This window comes from Oreochromis aureus, linkage group 5 (assembly GCF_013358895.1).
Source record: "Oreochromis aureus strain Israel breed Guangdong linkage group 5, ZZ_aureus, whole genome shotgun sequence".
In the NCBI taxonomy this organism is placed as follows: Eukaryota; Metazoa; Chordata; class Actinopteri; order Cichliformes; family Cichlidae; genus Oreochromis; species Oreochromis aureus.
In genome coordinates, this window is record NC_052946.1 from 10801766 (window position 1) to 10828767 (window position 27002).

Sequence of the window (27002 nt, forward strand, 5' to 3'; positions counted from 1 at the left end):
TAAATATAAACCAACAACTAGTGCCCAGTTAGCTTGCTTAAGCACTGGGATGGGACCCAACCACAAAGAGCCGGCTGTCTCTGCCCAAAGGCGGCAGAATCTGCAGGCACCTGTACAGCTTCTTATCCAGCATATTATACTTTGTTTGTGAAAAGTATAAAAGCAACAGTTACTAAAAACAGGAAATTATATCACATAAACCTTTGCATGACAGTATTTGTATTAATAGAAAGTGTTAATTAGCAAGCTTTAAACACGATGCTGCTGTGTTTGTTTTTCTCTACCTGTTTCAATATGTTTTCCAATCCTTATGCAAACTAAATACAAGCACTTATTTAGCTGTTTAACCCTGAAGAGAAAAGAGAAGTACATTTCCTGAAATGTAAAAGTGTGCTTTTCACTGTTTTCGACAACTTGTCTCCTTGTTGTGTTCCTGTATTATTGATCATGAGGTCATTCTAAGGGCCGCATTTTTAAATCTCTGCCCCCGCCATGGCCGCCCAAATCAAAATGTCCCGGACATAATTTTTAAAACATTTGTCTACATCTTTATTGAATTTCTCGACCTGTGCATGTCAAGGTCTCTTCAGTACCAAGGTCTGCGTTTTTAGAATTTGCAGGTTTTCTGTGTCTGTGCTATGACTCAGATCCAGACAAACTTTACAAAGAGTTAACAGCGAACCAGAAGGCTGAAAGACCAAAATCTGGCCTACATTGACTCCTTCAGCAAAGGAAAAAAAGAGAAAGCATAAAGGCTCTAAAGTGAATTGAGAGATCAGTGGCACAAGATATAAAATATTGTACATAGTGAATCACCTTCGAAGACAAAGAGGAAAACATGCACGCATACCTTCAGTGTGCCGGCACACCTCCATGTGAGTAAATATAAAGTGGATTAGTAGAATTAAGTTTCCTGGAGGAGCATTTGGCAGGCTGAGTAGGAGAAACAGGTGCTTCTGTTTAGAGGTAGATGAAGAAGGAACCACTCCAAAAGCCCCCTCTGTTTTCCTGCTTTCCCCTTCCCCAACAGTAAACATTAATTATCCTGACTCTCTAACAGGTAGGAATTTATAAAGAAGTACTGCACGTCGAATGCTTAGCAGTTATGGAGCCCGTCCTGCGCCACCTGCCCGACTCCAGATACATCAGCATTTTCTCTTGCCATTCCCTGGGCTTTTTCTCCTGGGTCTCTGACAGCGATCAGGGGAGTTGTAGCGTCGCTGAGCTGAACAGTGCTGACAAAGCCAAAAGGCTCTGCACTTCAGGCTCCGGAGTGGCTGGATCGATGTAGTGCCATCACTGTGGCCTGGGGGAACGGCTGCCACCATCCTTCATACTGCACTGGATGTCCTCATCTGCTTCTCTGTCACCTCTGCGCCTGCAGCACGCCGGCGAGATTTACGCGAAGCAGACAGCCCAAATTCAGGCATACGTTATAGGTTAGCGAGTTACAGCGCATAACACAACGCTATTTGGCCAGCTCGGATAGGCTCTGCGTCTGAGACGTTCATCATTTGGAAAGTTTAACACCTACACTGACAAATAGATGCTGGCAAGAGAGTCAGACTCAGTTTGGATTTGGCATGAAAGTAAAGCTCAGCAATTAATTTGGTATTTTAAAGCCCGAAGCTGCGATTGCAGTACGGCTGACTCCTCCACTGCAGACCTCGTTTACATAGTGATTTGCAAGTCTAAATATACTTTTCGCACTCACAATTATTGCTTGATATTGTTGTATTATCGCAGCACTTAATTTCACCTTGAAAGTTTGCGAGAATGGGCAATGTTTGTAAACACGGCAAACGGGGGGGGGGGAGGCAGATAAACAGAACAAGACTATCCAGGTGATAATTACAGCAGCGTATGTCGGCATAATGAAGACCCGCGCCTTCTAAACAGCTTCCTCTGGATCCGCGTTTTAAGTCTGCGTTGCTTTTCTTTGACTCGAGACCTGTGGCAAGAAAATGGGATAATCATGATAGCTGAATAAAGAAAACTGACCACGGACTGAAATGAAAGGAAACCTTATTCTTCCTTGCTTTCAGTGCTGTTAAACTGCTAATTTAATTTTGCTGCTTTGAGAGACGGGTCCTTAGTGTGCTTTTGTGTTGTGTATTCAGAGGTTTTTACATCCTCGAGCTTTAGCTAGTGAAATCAAAATCTATCCAACTTCTCCAGGGGCCCCAGAGTAAATTTTAGAAGTGGTTTGCCAGTCTGGCAACCAGCCATCAGCTTTTGGTTGCCAAACAACAGAATGAATGGTGCATATTAATTGTAATAGGAACGATTATTGTTCTGTGTAATTATAGCCAATATTTAATTAATGGAAAATGATACCAGGATAATTAAAACATATTTTACTTAATATCTTACTTAGAGAGCTTTCTGAATCTCTAATCTTGTGTCCTGCTGCTTTTCTTTGTTTTTTAAAAAGACGTGTTTTCAGCATTTTTAAACCGACAATAAATCAAGAAGACTCCACGCTGGAATTTTTCAGAGTAATGTATCAATTTGTGAAAAATGAAATTAGAATTTCATTTATAAATTCAAATTAAAAAACAGTTACCTGCTTCGGAGATGGATTAAATTTAAATTTTGTCAAGCACATCAAGTAAGAAAGAGCAAGATTTTTTCTTTTTTTTTTCTTTTTGGATAATGTAGTAAACGATTCTGTTGAAAATGTAGCTTCATTCATTCAATTTTTCATCTGGTGAACTGACCGCTTCTGTCTGCGGTTCGTCAACACTGCCTTGCCTCCCATGCGAACATCTTTTTATGTTCAAACAGAGCTGCCTCCACAGGTTTTTTCTTTGTTTTGTTTGTAAGAGTGATAATCCATCAAACAGCAGCACTCTTGAATGCTTAGGCAGAAGATATACTAAGTGAAATGATACTGAGGATTTCTCAAGAAAATTGTCAATAAAGCCAAACAGTGGCTTTGATATGCTAGGTACAACTCTGAAGGTTCAGTCAGGAGCAGATAATGGACTCGGCTTATAGCTGCAGAGTACATAAACAGATAAAACATGTCCACGGTATGACCTACTTACAGCTATGCTGCACGTGCAGCTCCTGACTCTCAGGAACGTACAAAATCTACTTGGGATGTCACAGCACTTACAAATTTCTAATAAATAAATAAATAAATATGACATTACTGTGTTTTTCCAGTACGGTGCGTGCTGAAAGCTCACTACCACTGATAGTGAGCGTTCAAGACAACAACAGCACAGCAGTGATGCAGTTGGTGGTTTTGCAAAAAACAGGGGAAAAAAAGATTTTTGATATTTGAACTTAACAATAAAAGAAAATCAGTATTTTGTACACACACTGTTGTTGGACGGGGCCGCCCACAGGCATTTACAAATGCCAAAGTATATTTGGCAACCTCTTTTAGTATTTCATTTTTTTTCATCCGTCCAAGAGAAACACTCCATCCAAGATCGATTTGAAATGCCCTGCTTGTTTTCAAAGTTTAGGAACGGCTAAACATCCAGTCAGCAGGCTGACTGGGACACACCGGATCCCCTTAAAAATTAGGGTCCAGTTTTGAATTTTGGTAAATGCCTCCATATATCAGTGAGCTACTAAAAACATCCATCTCTGAGGTCTGTTAGATCCGTGTTAAAGACAAAAGCTGTCTGTGCTTTTGAGGCTGTGACGCCAAACTGGACCTAAGATCCGTGGACACACATGAAACCAAAGGCTAGATTTTATTTAGTTTTATCTATTCGTACTATTTTAATTGTTGTTTACCAGTTTCAGTATTGTAAAGCGCTTTGTGAATTTTGTCCTTGAAAAGCTCGACACTGCATAAGTAAACAGTACTTACTTCTTGTCATTCATCTGCCTCTTTAGAGAGTCTCATCTTGCAGCTGGAGACTCTGGAGGTCCCTTGTGAGCCAAGCAACTTCTCACACGATGGCTTATTTATAAAAATGTAGTTTTATTATTATATTTTTGGTATTGGGTTTACTGTAAAGTATTTTTTTGTTTCATGGGTCAGATACATTCAGCCCTAATTTTCCATAAAGCTCATTGCAGTAACCGAACGTGCATAAGTAGGAATATAACCGCATCTCCAACAAGCACCGGTAGAGCTGCTCTTTTTCTGCTGCGAATGGCCAATCCTGAAGCAGATTTTTGATGACAGCCAAAAGCGCACTCAAAGGCAGGCATAGCCCACATCCTATATGGTGAGCTGCTTAAGAAGAGCAATTAAGCCTATACCCATTACTTGTGTGATAACGCATATACCCATTCTCACCTGATAACCTAAACAGCCTGATTCTTTAATGATTAATGACTTGTCTCCAGCTAATGTTTTTTTATCACAAGGTCATGAGTGATGTATTATCAGTTAATGAGAAATACAGAAATGTCTAGTGCGAGAGAGGCGGGGGAGGAGGTAAACACACGCACTGAGACACTCTCATTTGACCTTTCAGACGAGTTTTTTTTCTGACCTGCGGCGAGTTGTCCTGCAGTGATAAGAATAATGGTTTTGGCGCCATGGTCCGGGGAGACCGACCTCCCATTCCACCCTAGTAGATAGTTGAACAGAGAGGTTCATCTTTTTCCTATTGTGCCTTCTACATCTATAGCAGACAACGAGGCTTAATACTGGCCACCTAAGGGACACCTCTTATGCTCATATTAAGGACCACTGCAGATCTCTGATAACTGTCACTAGGGGACCTATATGGGAAATGCTGGAGGAAAAAAAGACACTTGGCTACATTATTTATAAATCATGCAGCAGAAAAATGTAGTACAGACTTAACAGGAAAAAGTACTTTTATGGCTGGATTGTACCATTCTTGTGATGGGATTTTGAGACATGTTGACTTTCTCTAGTGGGGGAAAAAAAGGCGCAGTAGGAGTCTACTGATATCCTTCATTATTTAATTTCACTTTAGGTCAGAGCTTCACTTCAAGCAATGAATGAGTGCGAAAGAGTCCTTGTTGAAACTCTCCCGTCACTATCTCTGTGATCTCCGCATTTATTGCACAGCGTTGGGCTGTGCGGGACATCAAACGTTTTAAAGAGGAAAGTGGAAAATGTTAGGTGCAAATGTATTAGTCGTGTTTTTAATTGATTTTTCTGGAACAGGCCAGGGTGACTTCAAAGCAAATAGCTGTTGAAAGAAACTTACATTTTAAAGGAAGGCTGTGCTCTGGAAGATTCAAGCATTTTTTTTTTATTCGAGTACATATGCAAATCCAAGCTCAAACTGGGACTGTGTAAATGTTGATTACACAGGATAAAATACTTTAGCTACAGTGTGGTTAGTCATAAATGCTTGCTTTTATCATCCACTGCGCTATTTACAAGGCAGCGTACTGTATATTTGCTGCTGGCTTTCATTTAAAGCGCAAGATAGTAATTTTATATTAACAATGGATGAAATGAGTGTGTACGGCAATGTCGCTCAAAGTGACAAACCCTCAAAGAAAGTCAACCATCTCTGCAGCTTCCCTCGCTTCTGTGGTGTGTTTTATTCTTTCAGCCTGTTGCTTTTGGTTTTGCAGTCAGCAGCTGTATTGTCTTTGTTCCTGCTCTTTTGCTGCTCTGTTGTTCTCATAAGCAGCGTTCCCAGCATACACTCAATTGGCAGCTGTGTTTGCTAACACAGTCTTACTAACTAATTGCACGCTAATTTCTCCTTACAAAATGCCAGAAAGATCAATACTGTTACTTTAACAAAGTAGATTATTGACTAACTGATAGATTTACTTACAGTCTGTGTGTGTTTGTGTGTTTTTTTCAAAAATTCCTTTATATTTATTTATTTCCGTGTTAACTTTACTGGTCTTAACTCGAGTATGCCTTTAGAAACACTGTTCCTAGGAATCAGCTTTGTTGGTTTGACATTAAACGTAAAATGGTTTCTCTTTGAGCCTGAAGCTCAAGGCTTTGATTCCTGTTTTGACTTTAACTCTGAGGCTTATGGCACAGTGTTACTGGCTGAAAAAGCAATTATCTCAATAATGACAACATTAGCACCCAGCTCACAGCAATTTGCTCTTATAGTCCACGTGTCTGTGATCAGGGACATTTACTTTGCAGGCTCGGTTAAAACCAGAACCCACATTTGTTTGCTGGTTGACCAAAAGGATACTTATTATTCAATTTTCGTGCACCAGAATCGACATAAGCTTTTCAAACACAACTAAACCCACTGAAAAAAGGCAGCTGACATCCGTACTATTGCCAGGGAAAAATTAGTTTTTCCGATTTCACAAACTTTTTCCAAAGCCGTGCTGCGTTATGTGTCATTAATAGATATTATTGGCTTCTCCACCCTGTGTTGGGCAGGTGTCAGGTGTTTCACAGTGTCTGTGTGCACTGAAAAATGTCACAGTGTGGATATAAATTCACACAGCTCACAGACAGCTGCCTACCACGGTTATACCATATTTTCATAACGCTGACATGTCATACCATCGCTCTTGAAAAAATGGCCAAAATTAGCATGTCCACCAAGGCGACGCGATGAGTTATTTTCCTTTGGAAAGACAAAGGGAAGATGTAAAGTGGGTGTTACATTTTTTTGTTTGTTTGTTTTTATTAAACATAAAACAGGCTTTACTTTCACAGTCAGTGGAATGACCTTCTCCAGTTTCATGTAGTAGCTGAACAATTATTTCATCATCTTAGGCTCTATGTTTCCATCACTCCTTAGATCGAATGAGGTGAAAGCTACCTGCTTTTGTAATGGCAAAGATCTTTCTTTCAACAGAAAGTACACGACGTAGCGTGGCAGCTACGATGGCAGTCAGCATAGCTAACTTTTGAAAGGGTCTTGATCTCCTTGTCTGAATATTTCCTCCCTGGTCACAGGAGCAGCAGACTAATGGCTGGCCGTGACCTATCGTTTGCCCCTAAGGGCTTTGGAGTAGGAAACAGGATTAGAGAGAAATGGATGAGAGCTGTGGATAATGAAGGAGATCTGTCTTAAGTCTAATCATTGGCTTTAAAAGGCATGATCTGTTGTAGAGTGAGGGTGCAGAGAGAAGATAAGAGCAGAGTTTCTTCTTGTGATTACACCCTTTTTTTTTAACCACAATTGAACATCCAGCATGTTCCCATTGAAAGCTGCTCCATGTGCTGTTTTATTCAGTCTAAGCGAAACACCTTCTCCTTTAATTTACATAAATGTGGTGAAAGTGTAGTTTCGGTAGACTTGGATGAGACACCTCATTATTGAGATGTACTGATACACCTTTTATCACACAAATTTACTGTTGCCTTTTCCTCTGGCCTCCATTCCCTAAAATTAGTCTGTCAGGCCTAACAGAGATTTCTGTTTCTTTCTAAGTGTATATTTGTAATGCTAATTAGGGCAGTTGTAGGGAATCAAATCAAGATGCTGAACACAGCAGCTAAACAATCACCAGGGAAGGATGCAAACACTTTTATGCTAATAAAGGGGGGAAAAGATGGAGAGAGAGAGAGAGAGAAAAGGACCCAGAGAGAAGAAATGGCTGCTGATCGCCTCAGTCAGCGGTTGAGGGTGGAGAGAGAGAGATGAGAGGGAGAGAGAGAAAATGAAAGAACATTAAAAAAAAAAGGTAGAGAATTAAAAGCTGATTACCTGGTGAGTCTTTGGCTTCTATGGGGACTGAAAAGGGGGGTTGGGAGTGGATGAGGTGAGTGGGGGCTTGTGCAGAGGTAGTTATAGTATTTATTTTAAAAAGGTGCTTGAAGGTAAACTGGCTAAAGACCAGTTAAAACTAACCAGATAAGAGATGCCACAGTTACATAGATAGATATTATTTCACAAAGAAAGACAAGACAAAACTTCTTCTTTGAGGATTTCATTATAGTGGTTATCCGGTTGAGTGAGGAGCACTGATATTTCCCAGAAGCCTCTTCTTTCCCCACGATCCTTGCCCCTAGTTTGCTCACATTTCCTTCTTTGTCACTAGCCCAGCTGAGGTTCCACTGCCTTTACTTTTGGCTATGTGCAATTATTATATTGTACCGGGAGATAACAGACGCTATGTAGCCTTGAGGCACTTTCTTCACTTCACCTCCTTAAAAGCGATATTGCTGTGATAAAGCATGGCTCTTTCTCTGCTCACGCTAAATCGAAAGGAAAGCCTTGAAGGCGAGGTCTGGTGAGTGGGAGCTAGATGAAAGAAATAAAAGAAAGAATTGGTTGATATGTTTGTGCAGCTTGCTGCGGTTCAAAAAGGAACATTTCTCATTACCATAACACTCTGGTAAGGGCCAATAGCTCAATCGGGGGAAGTTTTTTAGGCGCTGTTTGTTGCCTTGATGCAAGTTTTCTGCAGACGGTAGATTGACTGGGAGACAGATTTCATGGACTTGGTCTGATCTGAAATTACTGGGACGCTACTGATGAGATGGTCAGCCAAAAGGCGTGCAAAAACTAAAGACATAAATAAAAAATTGAGGATAGTGTGTGCTCATTAAAGTTCAAAACAGTGTGAAATTTAAAAATCTGCCCAACCTTAGTTAGACGCCTGGCTGCTAAAAAAATTTCTACCTGAAGAAACTGAAACAGTAATGCCCAAGAAGGAAACCAGGAAAGGCACAAAAAGTGTTTCCTGGTGTGTGTAGACATCAAAGTTGATGTGGGAAAAAGAATTAAAGACCAGTAAAAACAAAGAAAGAAAGACAAGAAGTAGCTGATCCTAAAATCTTGATGCATGCTCAATCATCCAGGTAAGTAAATCCCAAAAGGTTTATTCTGTTCAGAGTTCAGATGAACAGAATGAACCTTTTTGGGGTAGCTGATCGTAACGCTCAAGATAAGAAATGCACTAAAGCCACTAAACATCTGTGGCATCCATAATCTGTTGAATAAAGCCAAGAAATTAGACTGTAAGTGACATCCAACAGTCACTAAAGCAAATTTTACTAAATAGGAATCGATCTATTTATTTATCTCCAGAACTTATTATATTTCTGTGTTTAGTCTAAATATGTTAAGCATTTAAAACTATCTATGATAACTAGGCAGTTCAGAAATATCTGGACCTTTTTTTGTTTCTGGTGAAACTTAGCAGGGACAGACTTGCTAGTTAGTGGTGGGTAGAAATGGGAGTGGTTGGGCTCGCTAACACAGAGAGCCAGACAACCACATTCACACCTGTGGTCAATTCAGAATCGCCAATTAACCTAATAAGCACGTCTTTGGACTGTGAGAGTACCCGGAGAGAACCCACAGAGGGTGGCACAATGGTGCAGTGGTTAGCACTGTCACCTCACAGTAATGGCTAAAAATCCACTGGCCTGCTGGGACCTTTCTGTGTGGACACTGCAGTAATAATTACTGTCATTTTTAGCAGTGGTAGCAGTATTTAGTTTAGAGGCAGCTCTACTTGTGTTTGTAGAGATTGAACAATTTCAGCTAAGAAAATATTGGTGAATCGTGGATTTCTGAAAAAGTTTATGTACAGGTTTATATATATGCACTGCTTGAGAATACGGTCGGCACAGTGTTAACGACAACAGCAACCTGGCATCATTTTATTTTTTATTTTTTATCTTGGCATAACCATTGAAAGGGTTAATTCCAGTACACCTCTGGAGACTTACTGGTGCCCCCTAGCTGCAGCATGCTTAGATAATACCAAATGCACAAACAAAACCCCACATACACACACGTCTCCACAGTGGAGAAAAGCTCCTGGGCTGAATGGTGGTGTATTAATCACACTGACGCCTGGCACTGCGATCTGTGACCCAGTCTTTTAATTGCATCCGCTCTGCTTTGCTCTCACTCTCCCTCTTTATCTTGCCTTTTTCCCCTTTCTCATTCCTCAAGCCTCCTCATGCCTGTGCCCATGAGAGGAGACTAATGCAAAGATAAGAGGAAGGGCTGCGGATGTGCAAAAGCTCAATGCTGTAGCCAGAGTTCACCCTGCCAAAACTCACCGGACAACAAATGTAGCAGCACTTTGACATGCTGGGATATAAGCGGTTAGCCTCGCTTTGCAATGAAGCAGAGCGGGGGCTACCCGCTTAATATGTTAATGTGGAAGCGAGACGGTGTTTGGAGAAAACAGATATCTGTGAGGAAACCTCCATCATCATTGAAACAGCGCAGAGCAGGTGGCCCACACAGCACCCAGATTGGATGTGTGGTTGCATGACCGACAGAGCTGCATTAAAAACACAGCCTGTATTGTGACAGGCCTTCTTTTACATCTGTTTCTCCACACCTGTGGGAAGTGGGAGGTTACAGAAGATAAGCAAAGGTGTAGTGGTAGTGGTGGTGGGAGGGGAAGGGAGCAGGGCGGGCGGGGTCGTGGGCGGAATTTTTGGCCATGCAGATGAGACGGTGCGCTCTGAATGAAACAAGGTTTGTTTCAGCTCCCTAAGAGCAGCAGTGGCAGATAACAGGGATGCCGTGTTTAAAGAGTGAAACATGAGCACAGGCACAAATACAGGTTGACAGCACCTGCTCTTCCCACGCACACACTTTCACACCTTTGCGGGACACAGTCAACGACACCCATACCCATTTATGCATCAGCGGTAATAATCGTATATGCAAAGAGCTCATGTCGCACACTCCCACTCCAATGTCCCTCTTCTCTCTCACTCTGTCTCTTTATCTCTCTCACGCTGGCTCCCTTTCACGCATAAGCACACACCGCGACACACACACTTGAGTCGCTGTGGTTTCCTTTTGTGAGAGCGAGCTGTCAGAGGGAACTGTGTGGGCTTTTGTTAAAACAGAGAACTGCAGAGGCAGAGAAATTCATTTCCAACTGCGGCAGGAAAAAAAAAAACGAAGCCTTTTCAGGAAAGTCACATTGTACCTGCAGTGTTTTAAAAACAGCAGCATGTAAATTGAATTAGTTATAAGCATTCCTGTGGGGGCACGGTGGGCTGGATTTCAAAAAGAGTTTCGAGGGTTGTGTTGGACGGCATGGGGCGCCTCAGGTTTTTGAGTACAGATGTACAAGATGCTTCACTTTAGGGATAAATCACCACATCAGAAAATATATTTTGCATCTTTACTTGCCAATCATGTCGGTTCCACTGCAGATACTTTACCGCCCACTGAACGATGTAAACTTTTCTCATTCCCTGAATCTTGTAGGTGGAGGGAATATTACAACTCAGATTTTTCTCTAGTAACTTACTCTGGATGGATATAATTTAGCTTTTAGGTAAATACCTTAGTAGTTCAGTCTTTCTCTTTTGTGTATACATATATATATTTAACTTACGCTGGAGGATTACATGCACCTCTGTGGGTTGTTTCAATAAAAGTTTCCCTATGAGAACAATTAAAATTGCTCAGCAGTCAAGCCGAAAACAAGGCTATTTCTCTTAGGTGCTGAGAGCTGACCTTTTAGGGATGAAGTGTGTTTTTCTTTTCCTTCTGAGGCCATTGGTATCAGCAGTGGATTCTTATGTGGAATTTAAAGGCATAATCTCTTAGCTGGCAGTTTAAGCCTCTTGAATTTCATTTCACAGAGGCGCATTAAACGCGGTTTATCATTAAAAGTGTAATTAGTTTATTGCAAGTGTCTCTGCTTTATCAGCCTACTTGAAAACAAATGCTCAGCGATCTTAGCATTTATACCTTTTGCTTTGCTGGCAATTAAAAAAAATTGAGCTATCACTTCAAATGAAGTTTTGCACTTTTGCCAAAATTAAAAGTCACGAAATTCAGCTCATAAACACATGGCCTATTTGGTCACTCACAGCGAGCACATGAAATTTAAGCTACATAGGCCTTCTTCTTCTTTTTCTTTGAGCTGAAATTATTATTTTTTTGGCATGCTTTTCAACTCCGTGCATACAGTATGTTCCGTGTTTTTACCAGTGTTCGTTTACTCATCAGTGGGCTCTGTGCTCCTGTCTATCACAGCCTCAGCCTGGCAAAAATACTGTTATTTGCAAATTGAGTGGGTGGCGTTGATTTTCCTGTTGGCTTGAGGAAAACAGTGGGGTACCAGAGGGAGTGTTTACTTAGCACTCTGCCATGACTGTGATGAACAGCACCTTAACAAAAGCAGAACCATATGCTCAGTCTGGGCCTATTTACTAGCTTTACACACAGCAGACCAAACTGTCAAGTAGGTCTCAGGTGACACAGATGAGATTTTCTTTAGAGTAAAAGTCTAAGTGTGTACATTGGGGTATTTTACAGTATGTTGCAGTCAGGCCCATCTATTATGCACGATGCATTTGTTGCCAGTGGCCTATTTTTTGATGCTCTTGCAAATCTGTATTTATTACAAGCACAGCACAGATCAAATCAGGAGCAAACGCTGTGAATATGGGCTGAGGCGTGCAGATTAAAAGCAACAGACAATAGAATAATAAAAGTTCTTCCATAAAAGCACGTCTATAAAAGACTCTAGAAAATGATCATTAAAGTCATAATTACTTGTAAACCCGACTATCAAGTTTGTAAATGCTAAATTCGCACTGACGCGACCTTTATTGTGATTTATTTATTTTTTTGCACCTCCTTTTAGCTCTGTTGTTTCTTTCCCCATTCTCTCAGCTCACTTTAACAATGGTAATAACTGTCCCACCAGGGTGCCCATTTTTATGTCTGCCTGGGCTATTGGCACAGACTGGCTGTCCCTCGTTGCGTCAGGGGAGAAAGTACCTCAGTCTGCGGGGAATACAAGAAGGGAGTGGAGGATGGATGAAGAGTGAGAGGAGGTTCAGCGAAGAGGAAATAAGAACAATGAGAAAAGGCGAATGGGGAGCTGTGACACTGGACTGCAGGGGAGCGCAGGAGGGAGGAGACAGTGACAGGATGTGAGGGGAGGCATTCACGGTCGACAGGTGAACACGGTGTAGGCGGTTGCATGTGGATGCGCAGAGTGACCTGCCATCCGCATTATGCGCATGTAATGTTTCCATACAAGAGTTGGATTGGGCTCCTCTGCGGGATTGCGGTAGAGCTACAAGCAGGAAGAGACAAAGAGCATAAGTGCCTGTGTGTGTGTGAGCGAGTGAGTGTTTGAGTGGAGGACTCAGCGGTCGGTGGTCACGGCTGCTTGCCTGCTCTGTTTTACCCATTTCTGTGCTGCACCCGCTCTGCTGGACAGCATGTTCTCTGCCATGCGAGTCCAGAGAAAAGCAGCTGAGCACAATGACACCAACTTCAGCAGCCTGCCAAACATCTCTGTGGATGCCCTAAAATATACGGGAGGCACAATTTGTGCACATGCACTCAGAGAAGCTTACATGGGGATGCACGGCGTAACGTTTTCGCACAGAAAGCCAACAGAAAAAGAAAAGAGAAGCGAACCCACTGTACAGATGGCAAACATACACAACCTTGAGCGTGTGGTTATCACCCCTGATGTAGAGGGAAGCAAGGCAAAGTACAAGTACAAGGACTCATATACACAGAGAGAAAAACAGGGCAATTGAAGCAACAGATCTTTGAATCAGAGGGTTGTTACTGTAACCAGCAAGGCACAAAAATTGTCCCTTTCCTGCAGTTTTCCTTTGCTCGCTGATTTGCAGCTCCTGTGTTGGGGCTGTTTGAAGCGGCGCTACCAGATGTCCAACAGAGTCTAACAGAGTGCATTAGCCAAAACCCATCAGTGTCATTGCCCATTTGTGTTGTGCATTAATATAGTCGTCCCGGCCCTCTGTCTCCTCCACTCAACCCCGATGCTCCACATAAGCTGATCATGTGATGGCGTCTAAAATCAGCATTGCTTGCGTCTGCTGTAAATATGTAGGTTTTCTTTAATTAATAGTGGTTCAGGGTCATCAAACTAAGAAAACAGCTTCGAGCCTCTTTTATATTTATTTGTCTGGAGTCCAATTTTTCATACAAAGGGATGCTGCTGTTTTCCGAGCGTAAAATGACAAAGTAAATTACACGCAACATTAACTCTTTTTGTCTTAAAAACTAACGATTTCTTTTAGGAGCTGTGAGAACTGCTCCGATTGGGGGTTTATTTTCTTTATTTTGCTAAATATCTCCATCTTCCTTTTTCTTGCATGCTACAGTATCTTCCTCTCCCCCCCTTCTGCTTTTATGATACAATCGCTCTCTCTCTCTCTCACTCAGCCACACATACACACACACTGAGTTTCCCTATCACTATCTAGTTGCAGCGTTGTCTCTTTGCTGCCGCTTTCATCTCTATTTTAACAGCGTGGCAGATCAGATCCCACCACCTGATTTGAATGTGCTTTGTGAACAGGAATTTTAATGAATAGAAAACCGTTTATGAATATCTCCACACTTAGTAGATGTGTCAGGAATCAGGGTCATAGTTCCAGCCCCAAGCGGGTACACAGCGGTGAATGGTAAACTGAGAGCTGGCCCGATGCCCCCGAAAAAGAATCAAAGATACAGCTCTAATAGTGTTCCACAATGGCAGTGCCTCACAGACCACATGTGTGTTCCCATGCCAACTGGCACCACCACAGCAGCACAAAAGGCAGCAGATTCAGGCAGACCCTTAGAGACCTCAGCGGTTTTATTGCATTAACATCAAAATTAATATATGCACCAGCTGAGGACATACATTCTCACACTAGCTGCACTTTGAACTTACTCCTACGTGCACGCACACACAGGAGCGCACGCGCGCAAATTCATAAGCAGTGCCTTCCGCTGCTCGCGTCCTTAAGCCTCTCTTCTCCAGCTGCACCACAAGAGACCTGTCTAAGTGACAACAATTAGCCTGCTCAGTTCAAGCTAATTGAAGTCATTTACATAATACATGTCTGCCATCACAATTCATCTGTGCACAATTCAAGCAGGTCTGTGTCATATTGTCACAACCTGATGTTAAATATCCCCTGCATTGATAAATGATCCCTAAAGCGAGGCAATCATTTCGAACAAAGCTTATCAGTCTCATAAGAACGTTCTCTACTGGTGTGTGTGTGTGTGTGTTTTTAATGAAAATATGGATCGCATTTGCCAACGTAGACAGATGCACACATTGTCAAAACTGTGTTTACCGTCCGTCCCATTACGCATGCAATTACTCAGAGGTTGAAAACAAGCGGCCTCATTTGTGTGATGCTAAGCTGCAGTGGCTGAGTAGATCTCATGCTTTATTAGCCTGTTGTTTGGGAGCTGCTTTTGACAGGAAGCTGGGCGATAAATTAAATAGATGGCTTGATAAAAAGCTTGCTGTGCAGAATTCTTCATGCTGGATTTTTGAGAAATCGCACTGCCATTGCTCATAACAGATGATCTGTTCCCTGGGTGATTTATGAAATCAATTTGTCTTGTTATCAACAGCCAGAGTTTTGCTGATAACATCATAGCACATGCATTTCAACTCGGGGGTAAAGAGAGACAAAGGATGGCGTGCCTGTGTGTGTGAGCGCGCACACACGTGTGATAAAGTAATAGACATGTTGAAAATAATAATCAGTCATTCTCACTATTGGTGTCATTGCATCATGCTGTGAATCAAGTGGAATTGGTGCCTTGAGTGTTAATTGAATTTGGCAATGGAATGAAAGGATTTTCCAAACCGTTATGTCTGTTGGTTTCTCTTTGTGTTTTGTGTAGTATAATGGCATATTCATGTCAGCTGTCACTGGAGAATCCGCACATGCACTCAGCAACCCAGTAACATCTCTTCTCTGTGTCTCCGTCTGATCTGTGCCAAGCATTTACATATGTAAACACCCCAACATCCCATCCAGCCTCCCATAATGCACATTGGTACATTACTCTGAATGCAGGGATGGTAGCTTGTGCGTGTGCATGCAAACATAAGCTCCCTTTCTTTTGTCTCAGTGAAGCAAAACCCACCAAATGTCATTAAAGAGCCTTGCTCCACGTGAGCATTTCACTCAATCAGTCTAGTCGGCTTAATGTATCTCGACCTCATCCTCCTGTTTTCCCCCTGTAGAAGAAGAGGGAAATGCTATTTTGACATTGCGTAGTTTGGAAAAAGAATATGAATAAGAATTAGGCTCCCCTCTTCCCCATGTATTCCAGTTCAGGAACAGATAAGCAGTTTGTTTTGCCGAAGATGTCAAAGCAGGGAATCAGAAGTGACAGCAGAAGGGACGAGATATTTCAAGATACGTCTTGATGGGTGCCGGTTAATCTTTAGCCTGCCAGATATGTCAAGGATTGGCAAACACCTTTTTTGGAGTAAATCTCACTGTGCTGCTCGCTAATTCTGTACCTCCTTTGCCTTTTCTCCGCAGTGAAGTTTGAGGACTGCCAGCGCAACAGAGAGGTCGGCTTCGTCAGCAGCGACCCCAACTTTAGCGTGCGGCCCGATGGGACTGTGTATGCCGAGCAGGAGGTGGCCAACCTGTCAGAGCCTGTCCAGTTCATGGTAACAGCCCGGGGGCTCCATGACCCACACATCTGGGAGACCACTGTTAAACTGGCCCTGGCTGGACATCCGCATCCTTTGCCATTCACAAAGGTAATAAGAATCTGCAAAGACAAATACAGGGTCATAATCTTCTATTACACTGGCTCATGAAGTGGGTTATTATCACAAGATTGCTAGCTTGACTATTGACAAAAACAAAAGAGAACGAAACAGGACAAAACAAAGGTGAAAGGTGTTGGGCTTGAGTAAACTTTTATATTTGGATGGCCCGTTTTACTTTGCTGTATTCAGTTAGCAATGCGTACTTGCTTCACCTGTAAGCTGTGAGAACCAAACAATCTGTCAGTTGCCTTAATGCCTTAATGGGTGTTGTTTGTCCAGTGATTATTATTAGCAGTTATTACTTGCAAAGAGCAACATAGGGAGTGTTCCAGTGACACGCTCTTAACAATTGATTATAATTAATGATAAGTAATGAGTTACAGCTAATTAATATCAGTTTCATAAAGTGTTCAAGTTTTTTTAGGAAGAAGGAGATCAAACAGTGATTGAAGTGCCGACCTTCAGCTTTAATTCAAGGGGTTTTACAAAAATTTTGCATTAATTGTTCAAAAGTTACAGTCATTTTTGTATATGGTTCCCTAGCGACAGAGCCTCAAGATTAATTGGACAAGCTACCATAATTTTAAATATAAGGATTGTTTTTAAGTCTCAAACCCACAGACTCCACTACACTGTGTTTCCTCCCTGGAGATGCACTGCTAGACTTTTACTGCAGCCACCTTCACTTACTTGTTTGAGGGTCTCTGCGTTTAGTTTTGTATTTAGAGACTGAAAAGCATGCTCTTTGGGTTGACATCAGGTGACACATCAAGAATATCCAATGTCTTTGCCTTGAGAAGCTCGGGTTGTGTTACCTTTGCAGTGTGCTTTGGGTCATTATCCATTTGGACTGTGAAGTGCTGTCCGATCAGTTTTGCACCAGTTGGATGAACGTTAGCAGAGAGTACAGTCCTGTACACTTTACATTTTATTCTGCTACTTCTATCAACAGCCACATCATCAGTGTTATAGCTTTGCTCCATCATGTTTGATAGGTAATGATCTTTGGATCACGACCTGTTTCTCTCATCATTCTGATACAAGTTAAACTTCATTTCATTTGTGCACAGACTTTTTTTTTTCAGAACTGAGCAGGCTCACTATCAAAGTCTACAAATCATATACCTGCCTCCTCAAGGGTGTTTTAGACTTGATAAAAGGCTATGAAGTTCTTTTTCTTGACCACAAAAATAATTCTGCGATCATCCACTTCGGCTGCCTCCTGTTGTCTTTGAGGCCCTTATAAATACATCAGGTTTGGAAACTCTGTGATAGGTTCATTTTATTTGGGGGTTTTATTTCAGCCTAATGATGAGCTTCATACATAAATCACCACAAAAAGCTATGAAATACAAATATGGAACTTTGAGGCAACTTCAGATATTATGTCTGCTTCATTTGCCATGAAATAATAAGGGAGCAGGACCCAGCTGGCCATGAAACTGCTTAATCAGTCAATTGTACAATTAATTCTGAGCCTCTGAAAAAGGAGGATTGTGTATAAAAATGGTTGTAATTCAGAAACAGGTCATGCAAAAAAAATGTTGTTAAACCCCTCGAGTTAAAGCTGAAAGTCTGCACTTTAATCACAAAATGATTGTTTGATTTAAAACCCATTGTGGTGATGTTCAGGGGCACAACTGCAAGAATTGTGTCATTGTCCAACAAATAATGCATTTTATTGACTTAATAGCTCTGCATGTAGAGTGCTTGTGGAGAAAGTAGGTTATAAAAAAAACGAATCGTGGAAGTAAGCGCGCAACAGATGTTTAATAAACATTTCATGTAACATGTTCTGCTGCTCGTCTCATTTCAAGATTGGAGCAACAGACTTGTGAAAATTAACATGGCTGGTTCAGTCTAATCAGCCAATAAACCGTGATTACAGATCTTTGCTTTAGTTTTCAGCTTTAATGACTTACAAATGTTGAGAGCTAAACCTCACTATATTTGATAAAAAAATATTCTGAAAGGATTTAGATTTCATAAGCTGATTTGAATCTGGAGTTGGTCTCAATAAAATGCAATCAGCCTGCAATCCAATTTTTTATTTTTTATTTTTTGCTCAGATACGCTTTTTCCATTTGATTTGTTTTCATTTGACTTTTATTTCAAAGTATCTCTGTGATAAAGGTTTCTATCCTTTGGTTAAGTTGTTTTTACATAGCAAAACATGAAGAGGGTGAAATGCAAGATCTTGTGTTTCCAGCTGTCTCTAATGTAAGATTTTAATCACAGTTTATGCACAGCAGTAAAGATGTAGTGCTTCGCTGTACGTGACAAGTAGACACATGGCCCTATTTGCTACCAAGGGTCTATTAGCTAACAAAGACTGTAAAGCTAGACGGGGCAAATGTATGGCCACTGTTACCGGCTTCCACTGCTAGGCTGCACTTTGTTGAGCGACGAACCCATTATCGTTTTTCCTGCACTACTTGTTGAATGCCACTGGGCTTAATGTTCAGTCATGTTTCTAATCATGACAAAAAGCCCAAAGACTCATGTTGCTAAAGCAATTCCAGAGTGGGGATTAAAATTCTGCCCACTCCTGGCAGTGCAATAATGGAGACTGGGAAATAATTGACATTGATTGAGCTAATGTTCCACTCTGGTGGAGTCTGCGAAGACCAGGTGATGTAGTTTGAGCGTATAATTATGTTCTTTGCAACGTGGAGCTGGAGAAGGATTCAATAATTGAACAAAAAAATAAATAAATGTGTTTTCTCTAATCACATGGAAATTTGAAAATCAGTACAGTGTGCATTCTTCGCCGCAGCCGTGTTTACATGTGTTCCTGTCACTTTCTCCTCACTTGATATAAATCGGGTGGAACAGTGCAACAGTAAAATTTAATTCCAGTCTCCTGAGTGGGAAATTGCTCCTGGGCCCAGAGGAGAAATTAAAGTAAATAATTGTTTCATCAATAGCATAGTCCTAGAAAATGTATTTATTAAAATAGGGTGTGTACTATAGGGTAACTTTGAATAACAGACACACAGGTGAAGGGATTCCCATTTAAGGAACCAAAAATATGGGAAAGATTGTGCTTTTCACTATTTAAATTCCATGTATTCAGAGGGGGATGCTAGGGATAGGGTGAGTTGTGTATCTGATATGCCCCATGTTGGTGTTGTTCAGGAAATCATCATAATAATGTTGGTCCAGGATCATCTTGTTGTGATGTCATAGATTTGCTATAGTATCAAGTTAGGTTTCCCATTAGCCAAATTTAGGTTACTCGTGTTCGTTTGCTAATGATAGTTTTTAAGAGCATTAGCTAACTTCTTGGCTAATGCTAACTGAATGCTCAGACAACTTGCGATGTTGATCCTGGACCAACATTGTTATTATGATGATGCAGATATGTATTATTTTTTTTTAATTTGTGAAAATCTTTAAGAAACACTCAAATGTTTTATATTTTCTGACAATTATTTTGTGGTTCAGGCTTTAAAGGGTTAAAGGGAGCAGTCAGAAAAAGAAGAAGATGAAGAAGAAATGATATATTTTCAGTACTTGTCACACACTTCATACTCGTTTGTCCTCGCTGACGTCTACTATTTATGACTAGTAGGTATCAGAAAGGCCTCATCTGGGTTTTAGTGTTAGCTGTCACACAGACAGAAGGTAGAGAATTCGCCCAGGTAACTGACAGAGTTTGATTTGAAAGTGGCCTCCTATGATGTTACACAACCCTGCAGGATGCTCTGACTGTAGGCGAGGTCATGCTGTCCAGTCTCACTCCTTTAGGCAAAAACTTGTTCGAGCAAACTAGTGCAGAAACACTCAGAGCTTAAGAGAAAGACAAAACAATGACATTATTGTTACCCGAAGCAGTTTCACAGAAATTTATGCAACAAGACTGAGAGCCCATAGGCACTCTAGTTTTTAGTTTTATTCCGAGTTTAGGCATGAGCGAGATGGCTCTATTAGTCCCAAGTTGTAACACATGGATACTCGTAAAGCATCCTTTGGCATTATGTTTGAACACAATGGATGAGCATCACTTTTCAGTCTGCAGGGTGAGTAAAACAACATGTTGTAATGCAAACCAATCTTTTCCTAAACCTAAACAGCAAGTGAAGCTACAAAGCAAAACCAAACAAGTCTTTCTATTGCGAGAAATTGCAGTTTTTGTAACTCTTTTCCCCATAAAGATGACATTTGACAACCGCCCCTGTGCCCTAACAATGGGTTTTGACACCTCAGTATATATTGATTTGATGACCATTCGAATAGTTTCCAGGTTTTTCCAAGGGTAGCTCTACTAAGCTGGATAGACAGAGATTACCCTCACTAAGTTCTGACGCACACCCACTCTTTTTGTTCTGGAAGCAGGCCTGAAATATGACAGAAACCACTGAGTTCAGAAAAGAGATACAAGGTTTATTTCTAGTAGGCGTCCAAGAGGGAAAGAGTTAAAGGAGGGCTGTTATTTCAAGGCACAGAGGCCAGAACGTTTAGCGGCTCCAGTGTCACCTGACAGAGCAGCAGAACCCACTCGCTGACATGCTCACAGAGCCAATGATTTAATTTAATAATTTAAATTACCTTTTTAAGATTGCCAGGTAAGTTCGCTACCATGTACAATTTCACACTAATCACAGTGCCATGCAGTGCAGTATATTTAGCCGTGTAATCCGTGGCACCAGTACAAAAGTCTTAGCCTTTTCTTGAGATGCTGTAATTTATTTTTTTTGCTTCTTTTGTCAAAATGAACTTTAGGGTTTAAGCACTTGTGTAATTACTGTACACGGTACAGTTTTCAGTGCCGTGACTTCACATGATGTCTGGGAACTGACGTTAAAACTTCTCAGTTCAGAGCAGTACTGTTGAACTGGGCGGCCCATTTTCCTCTTCTAGCTCAATAAATACCCACAGAGGAAAGCAGTTGTTATCTGAGCCCATGGCTTTGTTCTGAAAGTCAATAGTTATTTTAGAAAAAGAGGTTATCATAATCACATCACCTAACCGCAGCCTATCTCTGCATAATAAACGGTGGCAACAGTAGCAAAGAATATAAAAAGCTCGAGATATCCTCGTTTATCCCAGTGGCGATTAAAAGACACACACCTCAAACACCAGCTCGTTTTGTTTTGAGAGGTGCACTACTGTAACAAATCGTGCTCTTGGTTCATCTGCACTCGGATGATCTGGCTTCAGCGCTGAATATACTTTGGCTTTCTTCTCCTGCTGTGCTCTCTTTGTTGTATAGCACCAGCGAGAGTGCACTGATTTGCTTTTAATAACCACCTTAGTATCTCTGTTCTGTTTCAGAGGCAGAAATTATCATACCAGGAATGTGCTCCACCAGTTAATTTTAGCATTTAATTTTCCCAGTGTACAATACCGGAGCAATTGAAGTATAGAGCATCTTTGGCCTGAAAGCCCTTTCCGCTGTGTTTATGTACTCAAGCTATCGCACCACACACAGGTAGGGCCTCTCGTTGAGTGCTCTCCAACTCATACTGATTTCATGGCACGTTGGTTTGCCTTCTCCACCAGCTTAGAGCCCATCAGTTATGCACCACTGGATTTGGAGTCCACCGGTTGCCGGAACAGGTTTTAGTGCTTATTTGATTTGCATTTTAACCACACTCTCCTCAGAAAGCCTCACCTGTTCAAGGTAGATTACAGCGAATGCCGAGAGCAGGTTGGAAAGTAGGACCCTGGGGTCCAGCGGTCATTGAAAAGCAGCGTCAGGGTTGGATGCTTGCTCCTTTTTTTTTTTTCATTCTGCTTTAACTTTGTGATTAAAGCCTGATGATGTTGACAGTCCTCCCTGGAAAGCTGCAACTGTCAACAGTCAAAGAGCAACAACTAAAATTTCAACTTTTGTTTTCTTTCCTCTTTTTTTTAGATGGAAAGTTTTATTTTTAAATGTCTTTTTTTCCTTCAATTTAGGTTTTGATACAAGATGTCAAAGAACATTTTTCTTATTGAAGACTAGCCCTCTGATCTGTTTTTGTATTAAGGAAAAACTAGGAGGGAAACTGCAGCAGTAAAAAAATCAAAAGGTCTGAATCAAATGTTTCAGAGCAGATACATCAGTGAGCACACACGCTTATTGTATGGCTCTGCCTGTTTGTCAGACTGATAACCTCCAGATGTCAGCTTCAGGGCTCAGGGGCTGCGGGCTTGAAGACTGCCCCAGCAACACGAAACATGCCTGGGAGCAGAGAGGTGCCAGCTGGCCCTGCATGCCTTTGGGTTTCAGGAGCCTCCGGCACATCAGAGGCACACTAACTGACTCCTTGTTATGTGTTCAAGCGCACGTTCACACACACTGAGACACGCAAACTCACAGACAACTCACCACGCACATATGTTCATGCATTAATTTTACACAATTGCCCATGTGCGCACATGCATTGCACATTGCATTAAGGCTGGGACACACGATTCTCCATATGTGCGCACAGGCATGACTGAACTCACTATTCAGACCAAAAAAGAAAAATCCCAAACCTAATGTGCACCTAGTTCCATGCAAGCCCACCGAGAGCGTGTTCCAGTTTTTCTTTGTAATTTCGGGTCTGTCAGGATGCCAGCAGCCTGTCATCTGCTATGCTGTTTGAAAGTGACAGTCACATGCAGCCACTATACTGATATCATCCACAAGCAGGCTTACAATAAAGGATATCTCCCTTTGGTTGTTTGTCACTCTGCCTGACTGTCTCTCTTATTCACTTCTTCATTCCTTCCAAGGAATGTTGAGGCCCGACCGATTGGAATTCTTCAACCTTGTTATCATCAGACCTTCATCAGTAGGCAGATCGATAAAGAGTATCCATTCATTTATTGTGTTTTCTGCTGATAGCCGGGAAAGCAGATAAGGGTTTTATCTTAGGAGCAGCATACCAAACTGAACATAGCTGAGGATGAACTATGGCCCATGTCATAACTGTCCATATACGCCTGTATAAATATTCTCAGTCATCATCATTCCGGTTGGAGAGAGTCAGGCTTTTTTTCCGTTGCATGTTTGTCATGTTGATATGGCGGCCTATTTTCCCTTGTTTTTGTTTTTTAACAGACATTTGCTAACACACTCAGCCACAGAAACACTCTCAAATTCACAGACAGAGACTAATTCCACCTGCCTACCGTGGATGGGCCTGGCACAAGCTGCCTCCACTGTGCCAGTTGGTACCTGTGAGTGTTTTGGATGAGTGAAGCTAGAATTAGAGCCATCTTATCTGGGAAACACATCTGGTCCCCTCGTTCTTCTTTCTGTCCCCTAACCATTCACCCCTGGTTGCCCCGCTTCCCCTACGTGGCTAAACCCTCAGCCCCTGCTGCCTCAGAGCCTGAGCTTGAGCTTACGGTCCAGTTCTCTGAGCTGTGAATGAGGGAAGAGTTAAAACAAAAGATGAAAAATATTCACTGTGTTTGCTCGGGTGTAGCTTACAGTCTGCCTCCCTCGCAGGGAAAGCAGATGTGCGCTGATAGGATGAACTGCCGGCCTGCGTTTGGCGTGGTAACTCGTCTGTATTTGCTCGTGCGCACACGTGCCTGTGCCACTGTGTTGTGTGTATTCCAGGTGGGATGAGCGGGAGGATTTCCACTGTGCTTCAGGTGACAGCAACACACTGCCAGTGAATGTGTGTGTGTACGCGGGGTGCAGAGACAACAATAGGATTATAGGTGGATTACAGAAATATAGCCATATTACACAGGAGGACACCATAGAGGATCCGGGGAAAAACACTCAGTCTTTTACACACCCTTCTAACCCTTATTTCACCAGGCAAGATGAGTAAGAACACAATCTTCTCTCTGCAGCCATAGCTGGGGGAGGTCAGTGCAGTGTGGTGGGGTGTCTTTGCCCGTGCACTGCAATGTACAACTTGTCCCCACCACTGTGGTCTGTATGATGTTTGAAAGTACATCAAAAAAAAGAGAACACACACTGTCTGAGAAACAGGATACTAGTCCAGAGCATAGATTTAGTTTCCATACCATATCTGTGCGGACTGTTCTCGACAACATCGAAAATAATGATAAAAAAACAAAAACAAAGAAAAAAAGTGTTTCATTATTTGATTTGATGACAGGGTTGTGTCTGGGCAAGGTGTTGCATGGGAGGACAGGGATGGGAGGAAAGCATGTCTGTCTGCAAAAATCTGTGCTGGGATGCAGACAAAGCGCAGCAGCTCTATGGACAAAACCCAGCTATGCAGCCTGGGGGGAAATCTCACTTTCTGAGGCAGAAGCTGAGGACTTGGGCAGGCTCAGGTGTCACGCCAAAGGCAGGAATTGTGATGCAGCCGCATTCATAGGAATGTTTATTTATATTTCCCAGTGCCTGCCTCCATCACTCTCCTAAAACCTCTTGTTACATTGACACCAGGTATTTTACTTTTAGCAGAGAAAACTTTTCATTTTACAGCACTTTGTAAAGTCACCTTCCAGCCCAGCATGGCAAAAATAATATCAAATGAAAGATTACGCAAAATTATCCAGTGCAGGACATAGAATGATATGATATATTATGATATGTGTGGCATTTTCTTTTCAGATTGGCATTGAGGAAATGCTGTCAAGAGTCTGGGACTCACCACCCAGGGTTATCAAGTTCCTTCGAAAACATCAGCGAGGCTCCTCTGCCAACGGGCTGAGGCGACAGAAGCGAGACTGGGTCATCCCGCCTATTAATGTGCCTGAAAACTCCAGAGGACCTTTCCCTCATATGCTTGTCAGAGTAAGTGACAGTCTGAGTAACTTCAGCAAACAATGTGTCTTTTCCTGATGTGAAATATGTTTGATGCACCACAAACTTTTATGTAACTTTTGTATAGTTATCTTTGCAGCGAAAAGCTAAGATTGAAAGAGGAGCCAGGTAGAAGCCATGTTTTCTTTCAAACTACTTACCGAAGCAAAGAAAGAGAGAGGACTGGGGAATATTCTGTAATATCTCTTACAATCACCATGAGGCTGAGAGATTCTACATTTTGAGATTTTCTATCAAGCACACCCAGCGGGTAAAAAAGCACAGCTCTTGTCTCTGATTTAAGTCATGATGCCAGGTGATTTGTCTGCTGTGCTTCTGGGGACCACAAAAAAAGAAAATATTTTTTTTTAAAAAGGGGGAAAAATACCTTCTTTGGAAATAGGGTTGTTTAAAGGAGAAAGTTTTTAGGGCTACTTGTGTTGTAAGTCAGAGAGTTGGAATATATTTACATCTAAAGTGATCACTCTGGGAGAAAGTTAGAGGCGGTATGTTTTTCTCACACGGGGCAGGAGGCATAGGGAGGTCAGAGAGGTAACAGAAGAAAAAGTCAAGGGAGGAGAGCAAGACCTCTGCCTCGAGGTCAGAGTGGAATAAAACTGAAAACAGTGCTGATCTGGCTTTTTGTTGACTGTGAAGACTAAGACGAGTGGCATTAAACGGAACATGAGCTGGGGTTAGGTTGTCGCAAGACAGGTTAGTTTTACCCTGCTGAAGATGTGTCGTTACTATAGCAATCCTGTTCAGTATGAGAGGAATTGCAGGTTTAAACATTTGATGTATGTGTTTGGCTGAGGAGCCAATGGTGCGAAGCTACCATCTGCAGGATTGTGACCGAAAGCCTCTAAGTCAGAATCCTGCCTAGATGCAGTGATATCCCAGCACTGTGGAGCCGTTCATGACTGGGTTCGAAATGATAATGTCCCCTCTTCAATCTCACACTCACGTTTGTGGAGAACCTTGTGCTAAATAACTTGTAAACAACCTTGTAAAAGAAGGTGACTTAACCCAGAATCTACCAAATGAAAGAAACATCAAATTGCAAAATATTTTGGTCGAGCTCTTTTTGAAATGAGCAAAAATATAACTTTCTTGCTTGGTTTCAGAAGAGCAGAGCTACAGAATACTCATTTTCTCTCAGTGAGATTTCTACATCTTCTAATATAGCTTTTCCACTACTTTTTCACATCACAGTGAATCTCTTTGTGGGTTATAGATTGGCATCCATGTTGTTATTGAGTGTACAGGGAGCCCACACACTTTTTTAAGGATTGATTGTTGAAGAAGATGCAGTCAGTTTTGTTTTGTTATTGGGACGGTGTTGTGCACATTTCAGTTCTTTAGCTGTGACATGGGGATAGATACAAAACATGCAAAATTTTGCATGTAAAAAGCTGCAGATAAAACACTGAGAATGCAAACAGTAAAGCCAAGTAAACATATTTAAACAATTTCATTTTTAAGACATTTTTACCCTTTATGATGCTGTGAGCTTTAACAGTGTTTTTATCAATTCAGCCTCCAGGCCGTTTTTCTCTGTGCATGAGCTCAGGTCTCTATAAATTAGACTTTGTGAAATGTGTGCTAATAAAGCCTTATTTGTATGTAGCAGAACTGGCAAGTTTTTGTAAACCAGGTCGGGGTCTATGGCTGCTGCACTGATCCCCACTCTTTTACATACATGGACATCTGGATTTATTAAGGGTTTATATACAACAAGAAGCACCCAGAGAGCAAATATCCACCAAGGCAGCTCACACTCCAGGCAGTATTTACTTTTAAGGGAGCAGTATTTTATTTTCTATATATTGATTTTGTTTTCTTTGTTCTTTTTAAGTGTACTTTGAGAAGTTAGTGTGCAGTAAAACCAAATGCA

General features: G+C 41.7%; 1 protein-coding gene across 1 annotated transcript in view; it reads left to right on the forward strand.

Annotated features, from left to right (window-relative positions):
- cdh4 (cadherin 4, type 1, R-cadherin (retinal)) overlaps window positions 1–27002 on the forward strand; it is a 207549-nt gene that overhangs the window by 115588 nt on the left and 64959 nt on the right. The window contains exons 5-6 of the mRNA XM_039611867.1: window positions 16157–16383; window positions 24917–25099. Coding sequence (XP_039467801.1) covers window positions 16157–16383; window positions 24917–25099 — 410 coding nt within the window. The remainder of the gene's footprint in view (window positions 1–16156; window positions 16384–24916; window positions 25100–27002) is intronic.